The sequence below is a fragment of the Staurois parvus genome, unplaced genomic scaffold, assembly GCF_062004578.1.
Source record: "Staurois parvus isolate SC_StPar_1 unplaced genomic scaffold, SC_StPar_1.0 ptg001333l, whole genome shotgun sequence".
In the NCBI taxonomy this organism is placed as follows: Eukaryota; Metazoa; Chordata; class Amphibia; order Anura; family Ranidae; genus Staurois; species Staurois parvus.
In genome coordinates, this window is record NW_028319129.1 from 260,451 (window position 1) to 280,731 (window position 20,281).

The 20,281-nt window shown below is 39.5% G+C and overlaps 1 protein-coding gene across 1 annotated transcript in view; it reads right to left on the reverse strand.

Moving 5' to 3' along the window:
* Positions 1 to 7,630: 7,630 nt before the first annotated feature.
* The window catches only part of LOC149436829 (pinopsin-like), a 61,946-nt gene continuing 49,295 nt past the window's right edge, over positions 7,631 to 20,281 (reverse strand). The window contains exons 3-4 of the mRNA XM_089661408.1: positions 13,955 to 14,188; positions 7,631 to 9,877 (exon numbers count right to left, since the gene is read on the reverse strand). Coding sequence (XP_089517534.1) covers positions 9,665 to 9,877; positions 13,955 to 14,188 — 447 coding nt within the window. The 3' untranslated portion in view covers positions 7,631 to 9,664. The remainder of the gene's footprint in view (positions 9,878 to 13,954; positions 14,189 to 20,281) is intronic.

Here is a 20,281-nt window from a genome sequence, read left to right on the forward strand (position 1 = left end):
GAACTGCATATTCCAGGTGAGGTGTTACTAATGATTTGTACCGGGGTAATATGATATCTCTCTATGGAGTCTATACCTGTTTTAATACAAGAGAGGATTTTGCTCGCTTTAGAAACCACAGCTTGGCATTGAATGCCATTATTAAGCTTGTGATCTACCAGAACCCCCAGATCCTTCTCCACCATTGATTCCCCCAGTTGTACCCCCCTAGTATGTATGATGCATGCATATTCCTAGCCCCCAAGTGCAGAACCTTACATTTATCAACATTAAACCTCATTTGCCACATAGTTGCCCAATTAAACAGTGCATTGTGGTCGGCTTGTAAGTTGGAGACATCCTGTAAGGACGTTATTCCACTGCACAGCTTGGCGTCATCTGCAAAGACTGAAATGGGATTTTTAGTCCCAGACCCTATATTGTTTATAAATATATTAAAAAGTAAGGGTCCCAACACTGAACCTTGGGGTACACCACTGACAATCCTAGACCATTCAGAGTATGAATCAATAACCACTACTCTCTGAATACGATCTTTTAGCCAGTTTACTATCCATTTACATACAGAGTTTTCCAAGCCTGTAGACTTTACATTAAACATTAGCCATGTATGGGGAACTGTGTCAAACGCTTTTGTAAAATCCAAGTATACGATGTCCACCGCCACCCCTCTGTCCAAGGTTTTGTTCACCTCCTCATAAAAAAAATCAGATTGTGGCTCACTACTATATAAGAAATCCTCCAAATCCGGGTATGGGGCTATATAAGGACATTGGCTTTACCCAAACTGGCCTAATGCTATAGGAATGTTATTTTAAGCTCACTATATGGCCGAGCCTACTATCTTCCTTAACTGTTTTAACAGGGCTGGGACAAGGGGTGGGCAGGAGGGGTAAACATGCAAATTCGTGCTGAATACATATTATTGTTTGGGAGGGGGGGCGCCATTAGGCACCTTTGCCCTGGGTGCTAGGTGACCTTGTTCCGGCACTGTATTTCAATACCGGGCAATTTTACCCCTTTCCTACCAAGGACAATTTTCAGCTTTTAGCACTATTGCACTTTGAATGACAATTGCGCGGTCATACAACACTGTACCAATGCAAATTTTTTTCACAAAAATAGATTTTTTTGGTGATATTTAATCACTAATGGGGTTACTTTGCTAAATAGTTTTTTAAAAAACCCGTGTTTTTCTTTATTTCTGTTATAAAATTTTACTAATAAACAATCTTTCTTCCAAAAATGTAGACCAAAATGTATTCTACAACATTTCTTTGGTGAAAATAACCTAAATCAGTGTTTATTATTTAGTTGGTAGGAAAGTTATAGAGTCCACAAGCTATGGTATATATCTGAAAATCAATCAATCCTGATGTACTGAAGGTGTCATGTCTTAAGGCCCAAGAATGTCAGAACAGTGCAAATATCCCCCAACATGACCCCTTTTTGGAAAGCAGACAGTTTGAGGTATTTAGAAAGAGATATGGCGCGTTTTTTGAAGTTATAGTTTTTTGTCCTAATTTTTTGGAAAATGAAGAAATTAAAAAAAGAAATCACAATTTTATTTTACACACTGTCACCAATGCAGTGTGGTGTCATCATATAACTGGTGTGGTAGTGATCAGGAACAGTGACTGGTGACAATATGTAAAAAAAAAAAACATTTTGTTTTTCATTTTTATTTTTATTACATTTTTTCCCCTTTAACCAGAACAATACAGTATTATGATAGCATGTACTACTCTGGTCAAGTGATCAGGTTTTTTTGTACACATTATGATTGCTTATTCTAGTGAATTTCACTGGTATAAACAGCCATTTTTATTGAATGAAACTGATTCACTCAGTATGTATTGTTGCGATTAGCTGTAATTGGCCACATGATTCAGATGGGCTGTGATTGGCCCTCTCTGTACTATGTGATCACTGTGACCAATCACAGCTAGCAACACAATAGTAAGAAATGAATGGCATTAAAGGAAGCATGCGGCTTGAAATTAATAAAAATGACAATCTTTATTGAAAATATCAGAGCTATCAAAAGACGGTTACCCTTTCACCCAACACAGTTTTTGTCCTCTATTAGGACTTCTTTTTTGTGTGAATCTCTTTTCACACATTACATTCTGTAGTTAGTACATTTTGATTCTGAGGACACCACCCTTTATTCTAGGGGTGAGTTGACAGTTAGCAATATATGTAATTAACCTGCAGTGGTTTCTGTTTGGTTTTAATTTTCTACAGTACTGTACAGTGATCAGTCATTGGCTGTATCAGGTAGACACAGCTGGTGACAGATCGCATTGCAGCCTGGCCCCATGGCCACACGCAAGGCGCATTTTGGGAGGACATCATATGACGTCTACCTGGAACGATGGAAGTCCTGCCCAGCCGTCATATTACAATAGGCTGGGTGGGAACTGGTTAAAAGGTGATACCACTCTCCAAACTGTTATGATTGGTCATTTACTTATACACTAGTACTGTATATACCACAGCCAAAACTTGTAACAATTGTCCCATCTCAGGGCTGCTTAAATGCATGTGACTGGTTTTGATAATCTTTGCCAAGCTGCTAGATGGTGCCAAGCCATTAGACGGGGGACCCTTGGCGAAAAGGTATCTATAGCTACAGTACAGTAAGTATTTGTCCTACATTCTCTAATATAATTACATTTGTTATCTGTATCTGTCATTACTTAATTAAATGTTATACATATAAGTGTTTGTGTGATCTCTCTTTACACATCTCAAATATAACCCCTAAAAATGTAAACTGTCATGTAACCGTGATAAAACATTGTCTGCACTGAAAGTGGGACAGAAAGTTATTTGAAATCTTTGCAGAATTTACTTTTTCCTGTCTTTCGAAAAAAGGTTTTTACTGAGGTTGGATTTGATGCAAATAATCACATCAACGCTGTAATGTTTTAAAACCTTGCTGCTGTAAATTGTGTATAATTGTACATACATACATGAGATTGCCACATATTCCTATACAGCTTCTATGACCTGGTTGTGCCTTCATTATCCGCCTTTTTAATATTCTTTGCAAGAAAATTGATTTTTTCAAATTAAAAATAGTAATGTGACTTGGTAATCTGACCTGCATTCATGTGACCTGTGAATTTTTCTAATGATTTCCCTTTAGGCATCAACTAATTGGCAAAGCTGGACATATAGTGAGGGATGGTGGTGGTGATGGTGGGGATGGTGAGGGGGAGGTAGCCTCAATATTCCTACATGATGTTTCAAATTTCCATTTCTCTTATAAAATAAATATCTCTTTGCATAGATAGTCCAACAGTAGGAGACTAATAGCCCTAAAAAGAGATCCCAAAGTTATCTACATTTATTTACAATTATTGACAATATGTACAGTAGAATTTCTTCAGTACAAAACATATTCATTGTCAGATACATTTTCAAGGCGACTGCCCATTATATATGTGTTTATGACGCCGCTAACAATGACATAAGAATATATTCTTCAACAGATTCCATATAAAAACATTATTTACCTAGATGCTGTCAATTTCTTTTTCTTTTTTTTTATCCTGACAGTCTGTAAACTGCGTGCAGTACTCATCACTTAAAATGTGTAGCCTCTGTTTATTTAAAGAACTTCCCTTAAGGAGGCTAGAAAATGATAAGATTTTCCACAAAATTTTAGCTGTCCTCAGATATCTGAATTTTACAGTATATCCACAAGTGACCCACGACAATTCACCTATCACTACTTATCAGGGGAGGATCAATAGGGTTCCTATCCTGTCCTATTGCTTTTCCTGGGAAAATATAATCTAGTCCAGTCTATGAGCCCCTTAAAGCAAAACTTCAAGCAGATATAAAAGTCACAAGTTAATTCAAATCTGTATTCTCTAATAAACCATTGAATTCAACTAGTGTACGTACCTTAATTTAGGATTCAGAATGGTCTTTTTGCTATTCCCTGTATTATTTGCAAATGTAAGATAAGAAGCATGCTGATAGGTGGAGAGCAAAAGGATTACCTCCTGAACCACTTGCCCTCCAGAGGATTTACCCCCCCCCCCCTTCCTGACCAGGCCTTTTCTTACAATACGGTGCTGCATTATTTAACTGACAATTCCACAGTCATGCAACGCTGTACATAGATTAAATTTATATAATTTTTTTCCACACAAATAGAGCTTTCTTTTGGTGGTATTTGATCACCTCTGCATTTTTTATTTTTTGCATTCTAAACAAAACAAGACCAACAATTTTGAAAAAAACACACAATTTTTTTGACTTTTTGCTATAAAACATATCCAATAAAAAAAATTTTAAAATCGAATTTCTTTATAAATTTAGGCTAAAATGTATTCTGCTACATGTCTTTGCTACAAAAAATCCCAATAAGTGTATATTAATTGGTTTATGTGAAAGTTATAGATTCTACAAATGGTAGTGTATATACTAGAATTTGTATAATTTTTTTTTATACTAGTAATGGCGGAGATCAGCGACTTGTAGCGGGACTGCGGCAGGCATTCTGACACTGGGGGGGAACTGACTAACTGCCACTGACATCCCCAGTAACACTAATACAGTGATCAGTGCTAATAAAAAGCACTGACATTGTGCTAATGACACTGAGTAAGAAGGGGTTAACATCTGGGACGACCAAAGGGTTAACTGTGTGCTGTGTGTGTTTTACATTGTGTGCTGTAGGCTGTTTTACTTGGGAGAAATGCAGCTTTGTATCTCTCTGCTGTGCAAAGAGACACAACACAGCATGTCCATGCTCAAAGGAGAGGGACCTATGTTGTTTACACACAGGTCTCTCCCCTGTCAGCTTTGCTGACAATCACTAAGTCCCATCGGGGAATCACTGGTTGGGACCTGATGATTGACATCCCCAGCAGCCAATAGCGGCATGGTTAGGGTGGCGCACACAAGCCCCCTACCCGGAAATCAGATCACGTATATATATATATGCGATTTTGCGCAGCCGTGACACTTTGTTGCAGTACTTCTGCTATAGGGTGGCGGGCAAACTTATGCTTTTTTGTCTAGTGACTCTTGGGGAGAAAAGATGATATGACCATATCGGCGGTGGTGCCATTCATTTGGTTGTGCTCTGTGACAGGTCTATGTCTTAGGACTGATTGAATAGGATCACAATTCCTTTAGCAGGTAAAACAGCTCTCATTTATGTATTTCATCTAAGAATTTAGCAGTTTGCCTAGAGTTAAATATAAACATTGTCTGCATGTAAACTGGCCAGATAATAAACCCTTATTAAAACCTTATTAACCTCCCTAGCGGTATTCCCGAGTGTAGCTCGGGGTAAAATGTCAGTACCAAATGCGGTAACCCCGAGCTACACTCGGGCTTACCATGCGGCGCTGCATAGGGAGTCCCTGCAGGGCTTACCTTGTCCTTCGCTCCCGCGATGTGTCCCCTGCAGCTTCCCGGCCATCTCCTCCGGCTGATGCCAGCATCCGGCTTCTGTGTTCCGGTCCCTGTGATGTCAGGACGTATGGGCGCCGCCGCCAGCGGCGGGAAATTTGAAGATTTTAAAAAAATTTCATTTTTTTCAAAACAAATTTTACATAGTAAAACATTGCTGTTTCAAACCATTTCACATACATATTGTCCCTAGTGCTTTGTCCTGTCCCCTGTCTGCATTTTGACTGTTCTTTCTGCCTGGAAACTTAGAAAAGTCCATGGCATCCAAAAAGCGTCCCTTTAGCTCAAAAGCGGGTTTAGATCAGCTAGAGAACAGTGATAATAAATCAGAACCACTTGCAGAATTGAGTGATAATGATTCGTGGGGAAATTTGTCATCAGACACTGAAAACAATTTTGCGACTTTGCTCAGTGATGTGCGAACTTGGCGCTATATTTCAAATGTCAGTGTTTTTGGTTTGATTATATTATTGAATTAAATTTATTATTATTATATTATTATTTTTTATGATTATTTATTAAATTATAATTTATGATTTTGTGTTTCAAATTTTATCATACCCGGGATGTTTACTAGACTCTTGTTCGGACAGATTTCAGTGAGTTATTCCTAAATATTACAGGCCTACAATAAAAAAACTACATATTTCCATGCAAAATAATGGTACCGCTTTCAGCACCAAAAATCGGAAATAATCATACCGCTAGGGAGTGTGACAGGATGAACGGCGAGGTGATAGAGGGACGCTATGTGTCACCTCGCATATGCTCATACCTGACTGTTTAGGTGGAGTCCACTCCGGGTTTTCGGGGCCACAGTTAAGCAGGTGAGTCCGGACCAGAGTTTGGGCTCCACTAATGACCACCAACAGGTGGTATAAATAAGGCAGGGCTAGAGCAAGGAGTTGCTTGTGGCCTGGGACTCAGAGAGCTATTCTGAGAGAGCTGTGTGTGTATTATACCTACAAGAAAAGGTTTGCTTTTGTTTTATTGTGGTGACAGGGAGAAGCCCTTCACCTCTGAGAGAGGAAACGTCTTTTGTGTAGTTAGTGCCTGGATGGCAAGGGTTTATGTTCATGTTTTTGTTTATTTTCTGCAAACCTTTTAAATAAAGCTGACAACCAGTCAGATTTTGATGAAAGCCTGCTGTGCGGTCTACCTTTTTCCCAGGGAAGGAGATCCCCCACCTGAGCTAACCCCACAGGAGGTTAAAACAACTCTTTTTTTTTTTTTTTTTTTTTTAGAACAGGGGTTTTACTCTACATAAGTGGCTTAAAGTATAACTAAAGGCAAAGCTTTCTTTTTTGTTTTGGACAGAGTGGAGAGGGATTTTTATTGCTGTCCCTCTTAGGCTCGGTTTACACTTACACTGCAGCAACTTGGGATCCAATTTGTGAGACCCCAAGTCGCATGACATGTGAAATCCCATGTTAGTCAATGAGAGCTATGGTAACACTACTGAAGTCACTCCGACTTTAGAAAAGGTACCTGTACTACTACAAGGCGACTTCTATCCAACTTGTGCCCAAAGACTTGAATGGAAGTCAGCTCCAAGTCAGATGCTCATCTATGTTGATGTGATTTGGATTCAACATTACAGGAAGATTATTCAGGCAAAGTTGCATGGCATAAAAGTTGTGCATCAAGTCGCATCAAAGTCATACTCAAGTCGACAGCAAATTGCCAGGAAGTCGCCTGGGAAAGTTGCACTGTATGTCATGCGGCTTACAAGTCACAGTAGTGTGAACTGAGCCTTAGGGAGATTCACCCTCTCAATTGTCCTGTTTACCATTACCATAGAAAGTTAAAGAAAATCTAAATTTTGAGGTTTCCCCAGAAAAAAAATAGAGAGTAAATTTTGCAATGGGGTCACTAGTTCTGGTGACCTGGGGGTCCCCAAGGAATTCCCTTTATTTGCTGGGATTTCCTCTCACTTCTTGTTTGGCTATGAGATAGGAAGTGAAGGGAAATCTCCTCAATGGGATACAGGTGGCAAAAAAATAAACTGGCGGGGATTATAACCCTCCTTTGCTCCATCCAAAATGAAAAAAAATAATTTGCTTATAGTTCTACTTTAATAAAATATGGATCTGCGTGTTTGTGCACTTTCTCTATAGTTTGTCATAGTTCAGCAGGTCCTTAGGAAAAAAAACTGTTCCTACAAATTAATAGACGCTTTCAATGACTCAAATTGATTCAAATTATCTTAAAGCTGGACAGACACTGATAGCTTATTCTAGGTGCCGGGTACAGGAAAGCACCTAATATTCCAAAATTATTTTTGTTTAGACCAGAGTTCTTTTTTTAAAATAATTTATACATATGGCTTGTTGGTTGAAAAATGACATTTCCATTATTCATATTCAAATTAAGGACCATATTGCATTGCTGCAGCTCTGATCAGATACAAAGGGGAGGGCGGAATCTACACTTGCCCACTAGATTCAATAGCTTATCAGCCACATATGCTTCTTTCAGGTCAGCAACTCAAAGTATTAAATTAAGATCAGCATAACAACCATGCAACTATCAGTTCCAGGGAAGAAAAGTTCAGCACTGAAGATCTGTATTTTCAACTGATTAGTTTCCAAGAAGCTAATTCCCCAGTTGCAATAAGACAGGAGCCCCAATTTTAGAATAACTGTAGCTCCCATACTGGTAGATCCAGTACCGTGCTGGAAGCAGTCAGGTATAACATTATTCCATATAATTGCCAACCAAGCAATATACAATAGGGGAGGGATATGTCACTCATTTGTAAAAAGGCAGAAAAGGATGCTGAATGTCTGCCTGGTTATAAAAGGGCAGCCTCACTTGCATTGCAGATCATACACTCACCGGCCACCTTATTAGGCACACCTATTCCTTTGCTTGGTAACACAAATCAGCCAATCAAAATGCAGCAACTCAATGCATTTAGACATGTAGACGTGGTGAAGATGACTTGCTGAAGTTCAAACCGAGCATCAGTATTGTTAAAAAAGGGAATTTAAGTGACTTTGGATGTGGTATGGTTGTTGGTGCCAGACAGGCTGGTCTGAGTATGTCAAAAACTGCTGATCTATTGGGATTTCCAAACACAACCATGTCTAGGGTTTACAGAGAATGGTCTGAAAAAGAGAAAATATCCAGTGAGGGGCAGTTCTGTGGATGAAAATACCTTGTTGAGGTCAGAGAAGAATGGGCAGACTGGTTCAAGATGATAGAAAGGCAATAGTAACTAAAATAACCACTAATTACATATTACAAAGGTATGCATAATACCATCTCTTGTATCGACGGTTCAGGCTGGTGGTGGTGGTATAATGGTGTGGGGGAGATTTTCTTGGCACTAGCAGGTGTACCTAATAAAGTGGCTGGTGAGTGTAAATGTAATTGTTCTTGCTGCTTGTAAAAGAATACATGAAATGGGACAGCTGCTTTGACATGTGTGTTCCCACAACACAGCACACAGCCTTCCACCATTCTGTGTACTGCTGCTGTAATGGAGTGGCAAACACTTTAGGCTACCAATAGAGAGATCAGTTAGGAGATGGTCTGCTTATTCATTCTACATAACAGCCTGTCTCCTGTATCTCAACAGCAATTTCTAGAGCATTAGTCCACAAGATGCTGGGATACTGGGACCATGGGGTATGAAACACACTAATAGTTACAGGACAGGTACCCCATCCCGTCCATTTCTTTCTTTTCAGGCAGCAGGGACAAGGGCAAGTAGAGGATATGTACAGGAAGTACTGATATCCTTTAAACCCTTAAATACATTACATTTAAAGATTATTGCATGCCAGTAAAAACATATTCTGTTCAAGCTAATTCTTTAGGGCAGATGAATTATAGCTTAAATGTTTATACATACAGAAATAACCTGTATTCTAGAGGTGAACATTTTGTACATCGAGGAGATGATAATTTTGTCACGGCTGACATCTGTCATTCTCAGTAGAAATAAAAATGACATCCACTTTCCTCTTTGCATGAATACAAAAAAAAAACACTTTGCAACAGTGTGGGGGCAATTACAGGATTGTGTTCATACAGATCAGACTCCCGCAGTAGCACTCTTGGTAGTGATAATAGCACCACTCTGATGTGTCACTTAATAGCACCCAAGCACCCAGTTCACACTGGCCCTTTTCCAGACTCTGATAGACACCTCCACATTTTTTCTTCCTTTTGTTTCACAAACTACTACTGAGATTAACCAGCTGGTGGTTTGACATTATTATCTGTAATCTATATAGTGAACTACAAGAGTCAATTTCTGTTTCTTCATGGTAGAAGATGTTGTGTCCTTCCTTGGCTGGTGAACGCTGCTCTGAATCATCTTGCCATTGTCCTTAAGCTGTAGCTCTTTACTTTGCCGTGAATTCAAAGTAGCGTCACTGTCGAGTGGTTCTGATTCACATTTCAGAAGAGTGACAAAACATCTGTAAAACTGGAATTAAAAATTAAAAATTTAAACTTATATGTACTGATGACAGAATTAAAGCAGATCTTCATGCTCCCCCCCCCCCCCCCCACACACACACACAGACACATCTACTTACCTGGTTGCAGGTCCTACACATTTAAAGTCTCAAAAGTAAAATCAGTCTGTATATGCAGTAAGGCATGCTTGTTATACTCACTGTGGAACCTAAGGGGCTAATCCTCTGCATTGTGTGAAAAGGCTGTTTGGTCCTGACTTCTCTGATCCTCCTCTTGTTTAAATGTGCATGTCTTATCTCCTGATAAGACAGACTGAACCGTAGTCATTCTGCACATGCTTAGTTTAGTGTGTATTGCTAGAGAGGTTTCTTTTTTTTTCTTGGGAAAGCGCATGTGATCAGCACAGGGCCAATCAATACTGTCCAGACAGAGGTTCTGCATTCTCCTACAGCAGAAAGAAAACTCCTCTTACAAGCTTTAACCAGTGCTCTGCTGAACACTGATTGAAGTCACAAGACTGCTACAACTACTGATGAGAAAAAGTATTTAGCAGTTTTATATTTAATTGCATTTCCATGTTCTGTGTACTGTAGGAGACCAGATATAGTGAATGCAGGGTTCTGGGTTTAGTAATACTTTAAGGTACTAACCCCCCCTGCAGATCCAGCGTTGTCCTGTTGAGATCTGCTTCTTTTTTGCCCCTCCCAGTCACAAGCCGACTTCTTCTGTGACCATTGTTAATTTTCTCAAAATTTGTCAAAAAAGTTCAAATTTCAATTTTGTTTTAGTCACAGTCTTTGACTAAATTATCATTTTAGTTTCAGTTGCACTTTAGTCATCTGCAATTGTTTTAGTTTTAGTCGTATTTAGTCAACTAAAATCTGAAGTACATTTTCGTCTACTAAAATATCCTACATTTTAGTTGACTAAAATATCCAGTAATTTTAGTTGACTAAACTTTCCAGTAGATTTTAGTTGACTAAAATCATTTTAGTCACCTTACATCTAATGGGTTTAGGTAAATTGTAATGCATTATTTAAGCATTTCTCTAGAATTTACAAACTCATTATATACTCCTGGAGTGAAAAATGGTATGTTATTATTTAGGGTATTTAAAGTTTAAAGAAACTACACAGATGCCAATTTAGCCATTATATAACGGGTTTATACGTAAAACATCCCTCTCTCACATTTTCATTCCCTTTTCATTCATTGACGACAATGGAATGGATTATCGTCATAGTTTTCGTCAATTGGGAACATGTGGGATAATTTTCATTTTCGTCATTGGAAATATGCTGTTGATGAAAATTATGCAGGAAATGTTTTCATTGTCAAAATTAAGACTGTCTGTGATGCCATTGGTAAGCTGCCAGCTTCTCTGGGTTAAGTCAATGGCTTCCTGATGATGTGTCCCCTAGCCCTACCCCCCCCTCCTTTTCCAGTGAAGCACTATGGCTCCTGGGATTTGTGACATACATATCCCAGGAGGTAGAGCTGACAAAGAGCATGATGTAATTCTCCTGGGGGGGCAGATCTTTACTTATTAAAAAAACATGGACTTTTAATTTAAACACTAGTATTATACTGGTGAGTTTAACTGAAGACACTTCTCAGGTTGGTGTCTATTCTATCTTCTCAACTTAAAGAAGTGGAGCTCCACCCAAAAGGGGAAGTTCTGCTTTAAGCCTTTGTCCCTCACTACCCGTTAAGGATTGGCACCTTTGGGGAGTGGGGGGGGGAGCATGTACCCGAATTTGACAGGCACCTGCTCCCACTTCTGCTGCGATTGCCTAAGACGATCAGAAGCAGAAATTGTCCTCCCCCCTTTCTTCCCATAGTTTTCTGGCACACGACTACAGGAGCACTCACAAAATGCAGCACTACTCGCGCATGCACAGTAGGCACCCGGCTGTGAAGCCGCAAGCTGTCACAGCCGGGTGCAAACACTGAAGATCTCGGCACCAGGAATATAGGATGGCTAGTGCAATGAGCCGTGGTGAGGACACCGTGGGATCGAGGGACAAGTAAGTGTCTGTATTTTAAAAGTCAGCAGCTACAGTTTTTGTAGCAGCTGACTTTTATTTTTTTTTATTCAACTGGAACTTTTTATTGGAGAAGAGACATAGAATGCAATAAAATACACCTACCTGCCTGATCTCAGCATTCTCCAGCATGTCCCTGTATGCTGGGATAACTAGCTCCTGCACATGCACAGGAGTGACAGCATTCTGCGCCGGCCAATGAAGGTGGTTGAAACTGGCACACAGAGCAAGATGCTGGCAAGGGACAGGAACCGTTGGAGAAAAAGTGAGCATACAGTAGCTGCCGTTAGTTGCACTCTAATGTGCACCTGTGAAAAGACTATGGAAATTACAGTATTTATAAATTCTTAAAGGACAATAAAATTGCTTTAAACACTGATGTCTCTAACCAGGGGCGGACTGACCATTTGGAAACTCGGGCACTGCCCGAGGGCCGGGGTCAGTAGGGGGCCCCATGAGATGCCCCTGGTACCTTTTTCATAGGCTTTTTTGAGTTTGGGCAAGGACACAGGGGCCCCATGATCCCCTATTGCCTGGGGCCCCCATGAGTTGTCAGTCCACCCCTGTCTCTAACTGCATACTAGGTACAGTACAGTGATCCATCCTTAGACTCTAATGTCAGGTTTCAGGGGGTTTCTAACAGCTTAGAAGCATCTACTGTGTGTTTATAATAAAAGACTGTCAGGCTGCCAAGATTCTGCTTCTGTACTAAATAAGGGGCTGTGAATTCATTGGTTCTGTTATTAACTTTGAAGACAAGTTTCTCTACAAAGTCTATAACTACAGAGGTATGTGAGATCTTGCTTTATTGTTCTTTTCAGAATATGTAAAGGCATTGTACATTTCAAAGGTTTTCATTGTTATAAATAGGTGTTAGTGTAGTTTTATTCCCTGTGTGGTTAGTTATCCTTACCTTGTTATGACAGGCTAACAACATGTTGTGGCTTCAGTTTGTAGAGTCATGGTTGATCAATTTCCCTTTGTCCATGTATTACTGCAGGTAGTCTGTCCCTATTCACCAGGACAGGCAATGTCTTGTTCCCGGTCACATAGGGGACATTTACTAAAGTTGATTCACTTAGAATCTTGTACCCTTGTGCATGGTAGCCATTCAGCTTCTAACCTCAGCTTGTTCAATCAAGCTTTGGCAACAAAACCTGGAAGCTGATTAGTTTCTATGAAGATGTGAGCCTGATAGTGCCCCATAGTGTCCCATATGTTGCTGTTTCCTCTGTGATGCACCACAAATGTGGGAGTGCTAATGTGATGAAAACACATCTCTTGCAGCATGGTAATCTCTTTGTTAACTGTTCTGCATGCCTCCGTCTGTGATCATGTCAGATTTAAAACAGATACCCAACATGTCAAGCCTTGTAATTGCGTGTACCAGTGAAATGGGAACAAACTTTGGCAACCTAAATTTCCCATTTAGGGCTTCACTTTAAAAGCCCCTGCTTTAGATCAGTTTAGATTTAACCATTAATAATGCCTTGGAATAATTGCTCTCACTGCTATGTACAGCGATATGTAACTCTAGTAGCTCAATCAATGATTTCATACGTAGACGCCGCCAACATTTGTGTTTATGTTGGAATGAATATACTGTATGTGGGGAAAGGAGGTCAAAGCCGTTTTGGGGTAGGGGGGAATTAAGTGCTTGGGTTACCCTTTGTTGGCACTAAACTTCATGTACTATCACATAGAGGTCCACAAGTCCCCTATGTGAAACAATTTTACTGTCTTTTAGATCCCTGATTTTTCACTTGCCCTCCACTGAAGCTAATGCAGTGTAACTGAAGAAAGTGACAGCCGAACTCTGAAGTTATGTCATGCGCATTGCTTCAAGGTTCTTACTAGGTAGGGGAGATCAGTTGGTCTCCCTCCCCTCTAGCAGTTTCATATCCAGATACATACAATATCAACAATGCCAAAAGACCTTCAAAAAGGTTCTAACACTGGTCCGTGTTACTGTACATTGCATTTTACCATAGCTGACTATGCTATTTTATTCCTGTATCGTTTGATATGCCAGTCATACCTGTTTATTCATAAATATATATATAAGTGGATTAACACAGGTGCTGCTCTTGGCCAGAATGGATGGTATGATGCCAACTGTGGGTGAAATGATTCCAGGTTCCCCAAAAGTTGTAATCAAGGAAACTAATCCATAAGGCATCCAGCAGATGAGATAGCAAGTAATCATGCAGAGAACCATAAACAGCAAGTGGTGTTCCCTCTTCTGAGCTGTGCTCAGGTTAATCCGCCCCATCTGTGAAGAGAATTAGAAGAAAGTTGTTAATCCTTCACCCTCATATTCTCTGAACAGCCACTAATGTTTCAGCCCATGGTAGCTACAGTAAATCTTTGACTGGATGATTAATTTTTAATAAAAGTTTCTATTTTTACCAAACATCCCTATAGGATTCAAAACAGAACTAATCTGAAAGTCAGTGCAATTTATGGCAGGTATTTTCTCTTACTATGTTACTACTTGCCTCTCCTTGAATACAATGGTTTACATGGAAAATGGTAGCTTCATTACCACTAAAGACAACAGGCTAAAAATTCAATTGATTATAGGGTGTATACACTTCCGTTTTGCAGTTTTATTTGGTTAAAGACACGTTTTAACCCAAAGAATCTTGGTCAACATACCACTAACCATTGTGTTTACATCTACAGTGGGGATCGAAAGTTTGGGCACCCCAGCTAAAAATTTGTATTAATGTGCATAAAGAAGCCAAGGAAAGATGGAAAAATCTCCAAAAGGCATCAAATTACAGATTAGACATTCTTATAATATGTCAACAAAAGTTAGATTTTATTAACATCATTTACACTTTCAAAATAACAGAAAACAAAAAAATGGCGTCTGCAAAAGTTTGGGCACCCTGCAGAATTTATAGCATGCACTGCCCCCTTTGCAAAGCTGAGACCTGCCAGTGTCATGGATTGTTCTCAATCATCGTCTGGGAAGACCAGATTATGTCAATCTCAAAGGTTTTAAATGCCCAGACTCATGTGACCTTGCCCCAACAATCAGCATCATGGGTTCTTCTAAGCAGTTGTCTAGAAAACTGAAACTGAAAATAGTTGACGCTCACAAAGCTGGAGAAGGCTATAAGAAGATAGCAAAGCGTTTTCAGATGTCAATATCCACTGTTCGGAATGTAATTAAGAAATGGCAGTCATCAGGAACAGTGGAAGTTAAAGCAAGATCTGGAAGACCAAGAAAAATAACCAACAGAACAGCTGGCAGGATTGTGAGAAAAACAATTCAAAACCCACGTTTGACTGTACGATCCCTCCAGAAAGATCTGGCAGACACTGGAGTTGTGGTACACTATTCCACTATAAAGCGATACTTGTACAAATATGGTCTTCATGGAAGACTCATCATAAGAAAACCTCTGCTACATTCTCACCACAAAAGTCATCGTTTGAACTTTGCAAATGAACATATAGACAAGCCTGATGCATTTTGGAAACAAGTTCTGTGGATGGATGAGGTTAAAATTTAACTTTTTGGCCGGAATGAGCAAAGGTACGTTTGGAGAAGAAGGGGCACAGAATTTAATGAAAAGAACCTCTGTCCAACTGTTAAGCATGGGGTTGGATCAATCATGCTTTGGGGTTGTGTTGCAGCCAGTGGCACAGGGACCATCTCACGAGTAGAAAGAAAAATGGATTCAATAAAATTTCAGTAAATTTTGGATGGTAAATTGATGCCATCTGTGAAAAAGCTGAAGTTAAAGAGAGGATGGCTTCTACAAATGGATAATGATCCTAAACACACCTCGAAATCCACGGGGGATTACATCAAGAGGTGTAAACTGAAGGTTTTGCCATGGCCTTCACAATCTCCTGACCTCAACATAATTGAAAATCTATGGATAGACCTTAAAAGAGCAGTGCGTGACAGACAGCCCAGAAATCTCAAAGAACTGGAAGACTTTTGTAAGGAAGAATGGGCAAAGATACCTTAAACAAGAATTGAAAGACTCTTGGCTGGCTACAAAAAGCGTTTACAAGCTGTGATACTTGCCAAAGGGGGCAGTACAAGATATTAACTCTGCAGGGTGCCCAAACTTTTGCAGACGCCATTTTTTTGTTTTCTGTTATTTTGAAAGTGTGAATGATGGAAATAAAATCTAACTTTTGTTGACATATTATAGGAATGTCTAATCTGTAATTTGATGCCTTTTGGAAATTTTTCCATCTTTCCTTGGCTTCTTTATGCACAGTAATACAAATTTTTAGCTGGGGTGCCCAAACTTTCGATCCCCACTGTATTCCTGGTCACAGTTGCTTCTCCAGAGCTGTGAATGAGTCTTTATCTGCATGCGCATACCTCAAGGTGCACCTAGAATCCTGTATGCATGTGCATGCAAATGCCCAATGCTACCATTTGCACCAAAAGAGCTATCTAAGCTTAATTCCAACATCTTTGGTGCTAAAGTGATCATCAACATTCCTGAACAGACTTGATTTTATTTGACCTCCTGTTCCTTCAGCTGGCACAACTAGTATTTTACCACACCTTAACTATCTTCATCATGGCTATATTTGGCCCTAGTTTGCCTATAACTCTTGTTCTGCCCTCTGCTCACTGGTTTTGGTATTTCATTTGCCTGCTTGCTCCCATGCGCACAAGAGTATGACCATGGCACAGTGCTCTGAAGGGATGTCATGTTCTATGTGCTGTCCCTTCAGAGCGCAGTGCACATGCGTCGGTGACATCACCGGTTGCAGATCATGTCAATATTACCTAAATGGTGCACGCTTAGGAGATATTCATTTTACCTACAGGTAAGCTCTACTTTATTTATTTACTACTGCTACTACAAGCTTATTCGTCAGTTGCAAAACTGGGTCATCTTTAAGGGTGGGATTCATCCAGATGCCTGACTGGCAGCTGGCATAGCATCTTAGAGTGCTGCTGAGAGTGTGAGCCAGTCACTTCTGCACCCTCCACAGCCTGGTGCTCCAGTGAGTGCTGGAGGGGCAGAGCAGAGAGCTGTAGACTAACAGTCACAGAGCAGACCCGAGACCTGAGCGATCAGCAGTCATGTGATCACTCAGTTCTGAGTCTCAGAGCTGGTAGGGGACAGCTACAGCATCGGATCAATCCTTCAGCCATAAAGGTGAGCATATATATTTATTTTTTTTCGATCCCGTACATATCCCTTAAACATAAATGTAAGTTACAACAGCTTAAAGACTCTATGTTGCTACATCCTGTATTTTAGACCTGCTCTGCTTCAGAATATCTGAATATCCTTGACAGATATGCAGGGGAGGCCACAATCCACACTGCATTTGGTACTTCAAACCTACCTGCTAATATCTTTGAACTTTCTTAATCTTTCTGCACAATCCATCCAGCAGAGCATATCTACATGTTGAAGATACTGCACAACAAATCCAATCAGACCAATTTTTAACAAAAGATGAAAGGGGTTATATTGAGGGGGGTTGGGAGTCTGTAAATCTGAGCATAGAACTCTTTTGCAAGGAGTTAAACACCATTGTTAATATACAGCATATAGGCCTTTTAACTTTTGAAAATTGTTAGCTCAGAAAATAAAAGAATCAGCTGCAGCTGAACTCAAGTTCAGTAAAGGCCATGTTTATAGGTTCCTCCATTCAATTCTCTGTAAAGAAACACCTTCACTTTTGCTGCTAAATAAAACTTCTCTATAAATTGTTAAGATCTTTTGGCATGTCGTGGGACCATGAGCCCTAGACTTTTAATTTAGAGAATGTATGTTTCTATGATGATTTCCTGTGATAACTGGACAAAGTGCATGTGTCATGTGGTTCACCCTGAAATGTAATAGCACCAGTAATGAATGCGGGGATGAAAAGGTAACTGATAAAGATGGAGCAGATTGCACTGCTGTGAGCTGTTATTTAAAGAACGGAAATAAACCTTTCCATTCTATGTACTTATGTCAAAACACTTTGTAGAAATGGAACACATCCCCAGAAGAAAATGTGAAAGATACATATGTAACAGGAGAAATGTGTCATGGTTTTTCTTCCGTCCTGAACACAGGAGTTTTTGTGTATGCCCAATGGGTATGCGCAAGTGTTTGTACTGATCATATGGGCAATGTAAATGTTAGAAAGAAAAATGTGAGGATTTTCAAGATGCTTGAGCACATTTTGCTTGCTGTGTGATATAACTACTATATTTAACATATCTTCAAATGTAATTTTTACAATGTAGGTGCTTCTGTTTAACAGATCGTAGAATAGCCCCAGAGCTAGGCTTTTGGATCTTTTTTCTGCCCTGCTTGCATGTAACTGAGCATAGTTTCCTATCACCCTTACATAAAAAGCAGGTCTTTAGGAGGAAGAGCACATTGATTATACTAGACTCATTTTACTATAAATCCATGGGCAGATTACACTTCAGACATTTATTCCACAGCTCAACAATAGCCAACTTTTTTTCATTTAGGATATGGTAACTTTGTATTGCTGTTTATGTTCCCATTTGAGAGATTTCCTCCCATTACCTGTCAAAACAGAACAGTAAATGATTAGAAAAAAAACTTGTTCCAGTAAAATTTACTTTTCTTTTTATCGCAGTCTTTGCCCATGTTGGGGAGATTTTCCATCACTTCCTGTCCAGCTGGCAGACAGCATTTAAAATGTGACAGAAGTTTTTGTCCTTCTCCACACTACGCAAGCCTAATTAACAAGATATGGTTGGTGTTTGGCTGGATGGATTGTGCAGAAAGATGAAGATGTTCAAGTGCCAATAATGAAAATAGACTCATGGTTTGTATATAAAATACAGTGATCAAAATATGATACAATAAGCATACAGAAGACAAAAAATTTGTAAAATAGTAATAGTTTTTCTGTGCCATAACGTGGCTGTTCTTGGATGTGCAGGCAGTGGGGGGTTTTTTTCTGCCTCTAAACTTTTCTAAACGCTTAGGTGTGCATTGACACATAGGCTAACATGCGGGAACGTTTAGAAGCAAACAAAAAAAAAAACTCTAGATACCTCTAGGAGCAGAGTTAATAATGTCCAATGTGCCTAATAGGTAATGTCTTTATATTTTGTATAGTTCAAGTGCACAGCATGATAGATGGTATTTGTTCCGCTGTCCATTAGGCCTTTCTAATTTGTTTTGTCCATTAAAACCTAAAACGCATGCAATCCATTCGAGTGGACTTGTGAAGAACCAAAAACAATACATTTTTTAATTTTTTGCCCAAAGAGTAATAAAAACACAGATGAAAAAAATCCTGACTGTGAGTTTCAGAATTCATGCATGAAAGAGTTAACCCAAAACCCATTTGACTAATGATTTGGTAATAGAAGCCTGTAAAATGGCTTATGTTAGGAAGAGACTTGAGGTCCTCTACAAGTAACCTGTACATTTGTGATCTAAAGGAGAAAAACAAATTACTTGAAGGGAGCTACATGAAAAGGGAAATACACAAACTTTATACTGTCAAGATCTCTGTTTAAAAATCAAACTGAAGGCTTCATAGCTTCCAGGCAATAGTCATTAGGATCACTGATGGTTTTATATCATATAAATGTCATTCATTTGGCATGGTGCAGTATGCTTTTTCAAACTCACTGGGAATGATTCTCTAAAGGCAAATAGACTGTTCACTTTACAAGGGAAGTTGCATTGTAAAATTGAATTTTCCCCAGAGATTTCACTAAACCCACATCAATAAAAACTATCAATAAATGCTGTATTACATGCTGTTCATACTCACTCAGTCACTATGAGATTCCGGCGTCCGCGCCATATTGGGACTCCATGAAGCCGCATGTCAGGAGGACAGCCGATTACTGTGTGCGATCGTTTGCCTACATGTAAGTGGGTATTTTGTTTTTATTTAATAAATTGGATATATTGCACTATGGAGCCTGTTTGGTTTATGTCTCTGAGTGGAAGATAGAGGTGTCGTTAGAGCGGTGGAAGAGGTCTGGCTAAAGTTACCATCATTCCGGTCATACTGAAGGGATCAACAGGAGATTGCCTGACTATCTGTTGAAAGCTGGTTGGCCCTTGAGGTCATTGCAAGGAGGTGAGGGGGCACTCAGATTGTTTTGGGATTCCTGTGGCACGTATGACACATCCACGTGTGAAGAGTTCCTCACCTGTGTGCTCATATTGGACTGTTTATCACCCCTTAGTCACTTACTAAGTGTGTGTCAATTTGCACCTTGACATCAGTGATTGATATATGCTATTTATGCTGTCACAAGGGGGTTGATTCACTTGTATTGTTTTATTTGCTTCGTATGCATTGTCTTAATGAATATTAGCAGCGCTGCACCATTTTCATAGTTTTTTAGTTTATGGTATATTGGTACATAGTA